The 12,522-nt window shown below is 35.4% G+C and overlaps 1 protein-coding gene across 1 annotated transcript in view; it reads right to left on the bottom strand.

Moving 5' to 3' along the window:
* Nucleotides 1–12,522, bottom strand: part of ERBB4 (erb-b2 receptor tyrosine kinase 4) — a 1,012,642-nt gene that overhangs the window by 117,346 nt on the left and 882,774 nt on the right. The window contains exon 21 of the mRNA XM_058186165.1: nucleotides 11,298–11,483. Coding sequence (XP_058042148.1) covers nucleotides 11,298–11,483 — 186 coding nt within the window. The remainder of the gene's footprint in view (nucleotides 1–11,297; nucleotides 11,484–12,522) is intronic.

Below are 12,522 nucleotides of genomic sequence, written 5' to 3'. Positions count from 1 at the left end.
CAAGCAAAAAACTGAAACTATGTTGGGTGGGAAAAATAACAAATTAGGCTAGTCCCTTTCATGCTTTACTGTTGCTAGAATAAAATTTCTTCCCTTTCCATAGATATTTATCATGGTTAATAAATAAATATTCATGAAACTTCTACATCCTTGTGCAAGGGAACAATCATATCAATTACATAATGAAACACATTTTTCTCCATTTTCAACATGTGTTTAAAATTTTCACTTACAGTAAAAACAAATAAACTTAGAAATGATAATTTTATCAATTTGAAATGAACTTTGTTGATGTCCTGCACATATATTAGAAACCTTAATTCTGCAAATGAAGAAATGACTCACTCTGTATAAAATCATAATATTATTAATAGTCTAAGTAATAACATGTACTTATTAATCAAAAGTTAATATCTTATCATTGTCATACATTTAAGATGCACAGTAGAGTATATATGTGTTTTATATATAAAGTATTTCTGCTTTAATACTTATTGGTAAGGAATTACCAATGTCTAATAAATATGCAGCTTTGAACATGTTAAAATATGAAAATATTTTTTTTAAAAAAAGCTTACTGCAATAAACAACGGCATTTAGTTTAATTTTTAAGTAATCCAAAATGCTCTGACATATAAATTCCTTGAATAATAAAAAATAAAATTGCCTCAAACCAAGACTTCTTATACCAAGTCACTATCAAAGAAAAAAAGAGTGGCTACCTTATAAACATTAAAAATATGGGTTTATAATGGAATTCCTGACTGTCCTTCATAGAAGCTGCTATAATATCTTGAATCAGATTTAGGAGAGGTTTTCAATAATACTTTTCCAAGACAGTCTATTGGGAACTGCTAAAAAAAACTTAATGGGTTTCTTTTTCCAATTGCCTCAGTATATTGGATTAGAGTCAAAGTGTTTTATTGAATATAATTTTGGTGCCTTTAACTCCAATATATGCTGCCTGGTCTCACTCTGGTTTCATAGGGTATGCTTGGTTTGGCATTACTGCTCTAAAATAATAACACTTTGTGTTAATATTCCAGATATTTATACTGATGCAGGTTAATAACTATGGAAAAGGGCTCATTCTAATATTCACTTCTACAAGTATGGACTAATTCTTGGATAATTACCAGTATTGTTGAAAAATATATTAGAAATATATAATAGAAGGAATGTTCTATCAGTCTAATATCACCTTTAAATTACACTAGGTAATTTTTGCTTTTCACCTATTAAAAGGTTTCTGGAGTTTAAGTTGAAGAAGATACATTAACCTTGGAATATCCAACAGTAACATTGTTTGGGTCTATTCTATATTGGATTGATGCTCATTTTATTTTTATCAGAGCTGTGAAATGAACATTTGTCCAATTTAATAAATAAGAACAAGACAATAAATTACAGTTAGGGCTAGAGAAAACCTCTGAGATTAGTGGAAGAGGTTAGTTTTGGTAACCTGTGTTAAGCAAGACTCAAAACTCAACTTGGGCCAATTCATTGTGATGTTATTCATTGAAAACAGATGGAAGAAAAGTTCTTTTACATTTTGAATAGGATTCAGGACTAGGATTGAATAGGATTCAGACTAGGAGCAATAAAACAGTTCATTCTGTTTACGTCAAGTGCCTGATCTTCGGACCTTTCATCGTGAGCTAAAAACATATTTATTCATTCAAGCAGGACTGGCATAAATAGTTGATTTTAAATTGGGGTTTTAGTAATATTTTAAATTTTTAAATCTTTTAAATTACCGGCCATTTAGTAATAGTTTATTTTAATTTCTTTTAATTGTATATATTCTGTATTTTATTCCGGCTGTACACCGCCCTGAGTCCTTCGGGAGAAGGGCGGTATAAAAATTTAATAAAATAAAATAAAAAAATAAATTCTACTTCTATAAAATAGGGTACTAAGAAGAAATTGAAAATTGTTTGGTATACAAAATGGCTGGAGAAAAAATTCAATTTGATTTAAAGAAGATTTGGCATTATGGAGTTTCAATGAATATTTGAGATTCATAGAATTTCAAATAAGTGAACAAAGCAGAGAGCTTTACTTTCTGTGGTAGATTCTCTGATAGCATCACCATGCTTAGGTGATATTTCTCTGCTGATTGAGCCTCTTATTTTTCTGCCAGGATTTGTTTAGACAGAAGAGACAGAGGAGTGGAAAACCCTTAGATTTTGCTCTTTTGTAAATGATCTTTTTCCTCTCTTTAAATCCCTTTCTTTGACCTAAATTATAGTCTCCATTGATCCCTACATCATATCTGTCTGTAGTCTTTCAGATCTTTCAGACCATCCCCAATTCTGAGTGAAACTTGCAAGTTGAATGTCCTCTAAAATAGAATGGACAATCTAAGCCTCAGGGCTACATCTGCCCCTCAAACCTCTTTCTTGCATTCCTCACACCTGATGTCCTGGTTTACTGCCATTTCAAGTTAGAAAATGTAGGGAAAAAATTACCTAGGCCTGAAAATAGGCATAATATATAGGTCACTGTCATTATTCACATTTTCCCATATGTGTGATTGAAAGACACAGACCAGTTCTCTTTATCGACAGGAAATCCATGGGTGATCACCCACACCTCTAGTTTCATCCCATTCTGTTCCTAAAAGTGAAGCAGTTGCAGGCAATGCTTCCTCCATACACCCTATTGATAAATCTTTTATTTAATCAATTCTAGAATCTTGCCATTCTTAAATCTTGAATTTGAATCTGATCTGGGTGGTCCAAATCACATTCCTAATATACAAACATCCTAACGGAAATGAGCTTTTAGGAAAAAAAACCTTACAAAGGGTGATTGATGGCAAAAGAAACGAAAAGAAAAGTTACCTTGAAAGAAACTACAAGCTTAACTAACAAAAAGGTAGTAGAATAAACAGAAAGAAAGGTAAAAAATCAAAAAGGTTGAGAAAATTGAATTCAAGATTGTACAAGAGGAAGAATAAATTTGAAAACAGAGAAGAATGAACCAAAAAATATCCCACCCTACAATTCTTAATTAATGTAATTGGATGCTATGCTTCAGTGGCAGCCCTCCAAGGGCATAATGGCTGCCCTCCTTTGCAATGTGTTAGCCATAATTAATAATGCTGTAATAATTAGAGGAACATAGTCTGATGAGTCCTGTAGTTTCAAAAAGACTCAGGGGGACTAGGCACTTGGCTTCTATTGGAAATAACAGTATTCGGTCCACTAAATTACAATTTTACACACATATTTATCAAGTCAGCATTAGTCAGTGATGATGAAAACTGGATGGCTGTATTTTCTTCAGAAATATCACATGAATATAGTATACAAGTATGACAAATCCATCCCTGTCCCTATTCCTTCTACTAGGCTATTTGTTTAAAAAAGTATATAGGATCAAAATCCACCCAGAGTGATTTTTCCAAAGACTCAGCAATCTGCTGAAACCTGTTCATGTTCCAGAATTCAGGGAAAATAAAGAAGTAGCCGTCCTCTATCTCTCAGAGAACCCTATCATGCCTATCCTTAAAAATGAAGATTTTCAGTAAGTTTTAAGTAGGGTTCTTTTATTTTTACAAAGCAAGTGTTGTCTTCTTTCTTCAATGAATGTCCTTAGATGGGAACTGATATTGCTCCAGTCTTTTTTCTAGTCAGGATTTACTTTCATATGAGACTTCTGGAAGCAACTGCAACAGCAACTGTACCACAAGAGACTATATGAGGGATGGTTACTGGGTTTCTAATGTCACATTACTCCTCCTTAGACCAGGAATACGGAGAACGTTTTAGTCCCATAGATGCTTCAGCATCTATTGTTTTTGCCAATTAGAGCTTTTGAAAGTTGTAGCTCAGCATACCTAGAAGGCTTCAGGTCGGTCATCCCATATTGACATTGTGGTGTAACCTTTCAATTTGAAATAAATCCCATTACATGTTTTCATTAAAGATGGAAACAATAGACACATAACAGAAACACACTCACAGTCACTGTGAAGTAAATTCATGATCTTTGTCAGATATTACAAACAGATTTACAAACAGCCTACTTTATGAGTACAGCTATTGTATGATAGCCTCATATTAAACATATTAAATTGTAAAAATATATTAAATTTCTACTAGACCATTTGTATGGGTGCAGAGAGTACATAAACGGGACCGCCTGCTGTTACCTCATGCCTCCCACCGACCCGTACGCTCACACAGAGAGGGTCTTCTCAGGGTGCCATCCGCCAAACAATGTCGGCTGGCGGCCCTCAGGGGCAGGGCCTTCTCTGTTGGAGCTCCTACGCTCTGGAACGAACTTCCCCCTGGCCTATGCCAAGTGCCTGACCTTCGGACCTTTCGCCGTGAGCTGAAAACACACTTATTTATTCAAGCGGGACTGGCTTAACAGTTTTATTAAATTTTAATTGGGGTTTTATTATTTTAGGGTTTTAAATTTTAAATTTTTAATGTCGGCCACTTTTGTAATATGCTATGTTTTAAATTTTTTGTTTTAATTGTATATATATTGGGTTTTTATCTTTTGGCTGTACACTGCCCTGAGTCCTTCGGGAGAAGGGCGGTATAAAAATCTAATAAAATAAAATAAATAATAAATAAATAAACAAATTGGACCACATCATCTGATGCAAAAATAGGCTGTGTATTATATCAAACAAGATTTTTCTTTCCTTTTCCCCATTTTCCCTTCAGTGACAAGATTACCAAAATAAATGACTAAACACAATAATAGATTTAGGAATGTACAATGCAGAAAATACTATGAGTTATTGTACATGTTATCAAATTTAAGTTATTTCCCGGCTAGCAACTTATAGCCACTTGTAGAATTATCTATCCATCATTGTTCCAAAATAATAGCAATAAAGGCAGGCATTATATCACTCCAGTGATAGCTGGTGGTGCTATGAGGGCAGTATAAGTGTCCATAGATTGCTTTATATTGCATTATGCATCTTAGCAAACAAATACAAAATGTGGCTATGTAAATAGAAACCTTAAAAATGGAAATAAATGTATAGAGTTCTTTGCTAAATCTAATTGTTCATAGTTACCATGCTTCAAAAGATGTACAATCTTTTGTAAGCTACTGCCTATTCAGTAGCTGCTTTTTTGTTTCATTGGACCAAGATAGACCACCCCCCCTTCCATCCCCACTCCCACCTTATGAAAATGTTTTTCGCTTAGAGGCAGGGAAGTATGAATTCTTAGTGACCTTTAATTCCTTGCCCTATTTATGTGCTGTTCCTTAGTTCTGCAAATGATCTGACCTGATCTGGGGCAATGACTCCTCTTTGGTATAAAGAGCCTTCTTCCGGGCTCAAATGAAGCCAGATTCCACCCCAAAACCCCACTGAGCTCCATCCCTTTTGGCTCTCCCATCTGGCCTGTCCTTTCCTATCACTCTTCCAGGGAGTTCAAAGGACCACTATGGATGCAGCATTTCTGGTTGTATCCTTACTATTACTGAACTCCCTTGGAAGAAAAGCTTTTATTGGCCTTTCTTGTTTTCCAGAAATAGGCAAGAAATTATTTGTTTCAGCCTACTAATTGATGAGCCACTCCCAGAGCCACTTAGGTGAGAAAGAGGGGTATATAACAGAAACAAATGTTTAAGGGACATTTAGCTGGGAAAGGGATTCTTTTAGTTGCCCCTCTGCATCACCTGTTTTTTGTTTGTATGTATTTAAGTGATTTTTTTCATTTTTATTCTTCAAATATAAATATATAAGATAAGATAAATAAGATCAGCTGCTTGACATTATTTTTTGCCATCCCTAGTATGACTGGGATGGAGCTGCACGGTAAGTTGCCTGCCTAATGCAAAGATGGCAGAGGGAGAGTCCAAAAGTACAAGCCTGAAGTTTTTAAAACACGACTCCATAGAAAGGGATAAATGATGAAATTGATCCACACCCCATAACCAACATCCTTTGGAGCAAAATGGGAAGACTATCACTGAAAAAACTGTAGAGCTGGATACTGTAGGCTTTTGGTTTCTCACTTCTTATCAGAGCGCCTCCATTAGTAAACTTCTGCTTTGGTAAATGAACTCTCCCAGAGTGGCAATTAAATAGCCTTTAGTCCTGCTCCTTACTAGCTTAAGTATATTGTTGGTGCAGCATAATAATTATACAATTAGCCCTGTCATGGCATGGAGTTTGGGAATAGAGACATTTTGAACTTTCAAATACGAGTAGCTGATAGATGACCATCATTAACCTCATCCTTTGTACACTCCCCAGCAAGCTTTTTATAAGCTGTAAGCCAGAGCTGCTTAATAAAAAAAGAAAGGAAGACCTTGAACCACAGCTACATCTCTTCACCTCTTCTCAACCTTTCTGCTCACCCTTGCTTCCTCCTACTGCACACACAATCTGCCCATCTTTCACTCCTGGCTGCTTCAAAATAACGAAAGCTGCTTTTAACTAGCCTGCTTATCAATCAAATGTTGCCAAGGAGAATAAAAGGAAAAAGGCTCTTCTCTAACAATGCAGCCAAATGGTCCTAATCTTAGAAAGCTATTTTAACTGTGAAGGCTTGTTCTCTCTGGGATAATCACTGTGGCTGCTGATTCACACAGGAGAGGTGTAGGAAATGCTATAATGTTCCTTGAACTTGATTTTTAAGCTAGTGTAACCATGGAAATCCTATTGAATACTAGGTGAGTATCTTGATCTCAGTATTAATATGCATAGAGATATGGTAATCTAAAAGTAACAGTTAAGTTATGCAAGGTTAAATAATTTCATTGGGTTTATCCCTTAGGAGCATCAATTCCACACATCTGTGCTATACCTATCCTTGATGGATGTGGTATGACAGCAGCAATTCAGTACTCAGTTAACAGCATGACATATGGTTTTCATCAGCTTCCAGAACAACCAAAAATGACATGTTCTGAATGTCTTATACCACAAAAGTGTATGTACAGTAGACTAAAACTAACTAAATGAAATCTAACTTCTTACTGCAATGAGAGAGTCCATGCCTGTGCAATTTGACAAACTTGGTAATGTTACATGCCTCAAACCAAGAATTTGGATACATCTCGTACATCCTAAACTTAACTATTATTTTAGAGAGAATGTAGAATACTTGCCCTTTTAAGAAGGTATCTAGCTTAATGATTAAACAGTGTGATGGACACATTCAGAATTATCAGAACCACTATATCTTGGCTTTGGGGAATAAGACTGTGGATTTTAGAAGGAACTCTTACAATATTTAACAGCACACTATCAGCAGTAGAGACCTTCAAGTTTCTGGGTTCTATAATCTCCACTTAAAATAGATACCTTACATTAGAACCATCATTAAAAAGGCACAACATCAACTCAGGAAGTTCAGACTACCCCAGAATCTGTTGATTCAGTTTTACAGAGAAATTATTGAGTCTGTCATTTGTACTTCTATAACTGCCTGATTTGGTACAGCAACCAAACAGGACAGGTACAGACTTCAATGGATAATTTGGACTGCAGAACAAGCAATTGCAACCTGCTTTCCATAAAAGAACTGTATATTGTGCAGATCAGAAGGAGGACTAAGAAAATATCTACAGACTCCTCACATTCTGGACATAAATTATTTCAACTCCTCTCCTCAGGATGTCACTATAGGGCATTGCATGCAAAATGAGACACAGGGACAGTTTTTCCCCCTCATGCTATTACTCTGCTGAACACCTAAGTCTCACAGTACTGTCTACTGTCTATGTATATTTATCCATGTTTTACATCTGTAGTGTAATTATTATTATCTGTCTTAACTTTTGTATTACCCCCTCTTATTGGTATTTACTACGATGGTTATTATTACTCTGTTGCTTTGCATCAGGGGTGTCAAACTCGTGGCCCGTGGGCCAGATGTGTCACATGCTTGACCCACCCCCATACGGTTTAGCAAAGGGAAAAGAAGTCCTGATACTTTACATGACGCTGCCAAGACGAATCAAGTTTGACACCCCTGCTTTGCATGTATACTGAGAGCTTCTACACTGGAGACAAATTTCTTGAGCGTTTAATTACATTCGGCTAAATAAAGTATTCTATTGTATTTTCCCAAAGAACTCTGCGGAAAACTCTGTGCAAAAGCAGATCGTATTATGAGTCTGATGGCATATAAAAACACATACATTTTTTGTAAATTTTTCTAGGGAAGGAAAACTTCTGGCAAATGTATTACAATTCCTCTTTTCTTTTTAAAACATATAAACACTATTGATGTACAAAATGACAACAAAAATCTCAATCCTAACTGGATAATCTTCAATAATATTAACTAATTACCCCTTTCAAAAATGATATTGTGAGAAGCATATTGCTCCAGGCAGAGTGAGATTCTTTCCAGTATTTGTAGCTTTTCATACACAATTTGAGACAGTTGGAAAGGAACTTTCATGCCAAATAATTTATCTGAACCAGGAGCTTTAATAAATAACACTGCACAAAAGCAGACAAAGACAAACACAGTAGGGCTGATGCTTACTACAGCAGAGATAACCTCATTTTAAACCATTCACATAACAAAATTCACAATAAAACTAAAAACCTTTTATTCCTTCTTCTTCAGCCTCAGCACAGAAAACTGTCACCAGAAACTGATGTAGAGAAAGATACAGTTAATAAAAAGCAAACATCCAAAACAACTTCAGGCCATACAAATAACTGTCTGAAAGGGTCAGTGGATATTTTGGATTGTGCTCTGGGCAGCTTCTAGATAGGCACAATAAATCTTGCCAAACTGCTTTAGGAAATCTACACCTGAGAATAAATCCAGTGCAGTTTGGCAAAGCAACTTTGGCCACATACTCCAAAAATGAATCATTTTGATTACCACCATAAGTAGAAATAATATTCAGAAAAACTGCATTATAATAAGGTTTACTGAATTATTCACCAGTTTGTACTTTAACTTCAAAATCGTTCTATAATTAAATTGTATGAAAATTAACAGTATCTGTTTTATGACCAGCTTCTAGTCATTGACTAGAGCTAAAATGTAGACTAGATGTGCTACAAAGGTTGACCTTAACAAGCCAAATATGCAGTCATTGAGTACTGTAAGTCCAAAAAATGTAGTTATAAAAGCTCTTATTAGATCCAATTATCAATAGATCTGTCTTCAACTCTGAGTGATACTTCTGATCACAGCCTTATCTCATCTGCTGAAATGGATCTGAAGTATAATAATTACAAACCCCTCAATGACTTCCTACAGTAGCTTACAAATAAAGGAGCTGAATGACTGTATCACAAATGCCAAAATCTCATTTAACAGAGCTGTTGTAATGATTGATGTTATCTAAAACAACCAAGAGATCCAGGTAAATCATCAGGGCTATGCTCTCCTTTCTTGTTCCAGTACACATCAGATATAAAGTCAATCAAGGATGAAGCCAGATTGAATTGAGTGCAGAAAAATCCTTTCATCCAAGCACTATTGAAGTTGATTGGTTATCATCAGTTTGACCACCTCACCCAAAAGGCAGTATTAGTCTTTTGGAAGAAAATGTTGAAATGGAAGAGCCTAGGGAACATTTCTGAGGAAGGGATGCAGAAGTTTACTTTCAAGGCTTCTGGTATTAACATCTTATAAACAGGCATTCATATCCCACTTTCTGAGGCTGCAGCAGCAGAAATTAATCTTACACAATTGGGTCCAAAAGATATTCTGATATGACATTCTTTTCACATATTCTGTAATGTGACCAGCAGTGGTCACAGCAGAATGCAAGGGCAAGGGGAGCAGGTCCGACTGAGAAAAGCAGTGTCACAGTGTCACAATGCAAGCCACATCCTTTTTCCTATTACAAAGTTAAATACACAAAAGAAGCAAGATTCTCCAGAAACCCCTGAATGTCACTTAATTTTCTAATCAAGCAGACTTGATTTGAGAATTTGGGAATTGATATTACAATGAATTCCTCAGAAAAAAAATATACATTATTTGGGGCATTTTTGTACAAAATCAACTTTTTTGAGCTGAACTGTTTGGCCCAAGTATAAAATCCAAAGAATAACGGCACTTGGGTTGATTGTAGACCAGTTAACATTTTTAGCTTCTCCTACATGCAATTTCCTTTGCAAGCCAGATATTTTCAGGTCCAGAAAATCAAAAAATAAAAACAATTGTCATGAACATATATAGTATATATAAAGCAGTAATGTATACTAACATATAGTACACAACAAACATATAGCAATTGAACTGCCTAATATATAAGCAATTTTTCCCACTTTTTTTTTTTTTACTAACAAAAACATTTCTGGGCACACTTCTCTTCTATATATGCTCTGAACTATAACACTGAAAAGTACAGATATTACCATTATGGAAATGGTCCATAACACCATTTCAGTTCATGTATTAATACAAATTAATTAAATTGTAATTAAAATATGAGCAGATAAAGACGATCATTCACTACTACATAAAGTCTGATATATCGCTTAGTATTATCATAGAGGCTAATAATTCCTCTGGATTCCTTTGTTCAACCAGTTTCAAGCATGGGTGATTAAATTTGTCAAAATGCAACTATTTCTTCCATACACAAAATTTATCTATAATCCAGCAATCTAGAATATCTTCTTTTTAAAATTATATTCTATTAAACCATGGGTCCCCAACCTCTGGGCCATGGGTCCCCAATCTCACTACCGGTCCATGGCCTATTCGGAACTAGGCTTCACAAACGATGTGCACCTGCAGCTCAGCTTGTTCGAGTGGTGGGCCAGCACAGCTCAACTTGCACAAGAGCCAGCCCAACTTAAGCTGCGCACACATGCATTTTATTTATTTATTTATTTATTTATTAATCAAACTTATATACCGCACCATCTCCCGTAGGACTCAGGGCGGTGTGCCAGTCCACTGCTTGTGCAAGTCAAGCTGCATATGCATGCGAGCACACTAGCTCGCTGCTCATGCGACCTGGTTCCCCTATCCCCCCATAGCCGCCAACCTGCAAAGGTTGCAGACCACTGTATTAGACAATTTCAAAAAGTAATAATTTGGCAGATACTAATTTTGCTTCAGAAAAATAACCATATCAGTACTAAAAATGAACGGTATAATACTCAACAAAAAAAAAATACATAACCATTTAGTAAAAGAATTTGAAATTTTCCATGTCCTTTACAGTTAGAACCATGCAATTCATATATTACCCCAATGCTACACAGAAATAATTTAAAAACAAAGCAAACCCTAAACATACACACACACTCATTTCTCAAAACAGTATGAAATCTAAAGTGAAAATGAGTGAAAGGCTCTAGCCCATAAATAATGACTTACCTTGGCTATCTGAACACACCAGTTCAGCAAAACCTGGGAACCAATGTTATCTTTATGTTCATGTACGTAGTCTAGTAAACAACCGTGGGGCATCAGCTGAGTAACTAGTTGGATGGTGGGGCTCAAACAGACTCCCAGTAACCGAACCAGATGTGGATGGTCCATGCTTGCCATTATAAGTGCTTCCTAACAGAAAAAATAAAAATTGAAATTACAGCTCAGTGTTCTAATACAAAGGATATTCTCTGCTTCCAGTTAAATACAGAATTGCTAAATAAGAAATTCAGGAAAGTCCATTTTCTCCCCTGTGAGCCAGCACATTTTTTAAGATCTTTATCTTATAGCGATGCTCAGATTACTATCTGATAATAGAGTCTATTCTGCTGATGCTAACCTGATTATAGAATATTATTCCCAGAGATACTTGGCTGCCCTTATTTTAGTACCTTTTATTCTCTTAATCATTTCATGGATGATTAATTTTATTTCTTTCTTTGAGTTATATTGCTAATGTTTTTGTAATGTGATTTTTAATAGTTTGTTCTTTTTGCATTATTTAAGGATATGTGGATTAGTTTAAATCCCAAACTACCATTGTTGCATATCGTTCCTTCCATCAATTTTCTCAGAATTTTTTAAAAAGAAAATCTTCATATGTTTTTGTAGAAAACCTTGCTGAATAGACACTGTTTTAATGGAATTTCCTCAGAGAAAGCAGATTTCAGCAAAACTATTTCTTGTTTGTTTGTTGAATGTATAAATCACCTCAATCCTCCAACCAACTGCAAGCAGTGTATAGCATATTAAAACAATAAAACAAGTAATAAACAACAGTATAGTACTACATTGGGGGAAAGACATCAGTAAGAAATAAAATCCCGGTGTCAGTACAGGGTCACCCTGCCCCAGGGCTTGGTGAAAGAGCTACAGATTTAGAATTTCCTCAATGAGTTGAGGGTGGGATTATCTGAGAGGTCAAGGATGGCCACAGAAAAGTCATCTCTCCAAGGTCCCAGAAGAATAAAATTTCAATACTGTTCATGATTTATCCAATTGCAAAAAGTGTATTTGACAAGAAACCAAAACAAAAAAACTCCTAGGTACAGTCTGATTTAGAAGCACAACTTAGATGCGTTTGCACAATCTTCATTTAAAGAACTCTCTCTATGGGGATTTTTCTTCCTGCTTGAAGGACTATGTACAATATTAACTGCATTCCCATGAT

Source organism: Ahaetulla prasina, chromosome 1, assembly GCF_028640845.1.
Source record: "Ahaetulla prasina isolate Xishuangbanna chromosome 1, ASM2864084v1, whole genome shotgun sequence".
Taxonomy (NCBI): Eukaryota; Metazoa; Chordata; class Lepidosauria; order Squamata; family Colubridae; genus Ahaetulla; species Ahaetulla prasina.
The sequence above is the reverse complement of the archived record's forward strand: the minus strand, read 5'-3'. Positions and strand labels throughout refer to the sequence as shown.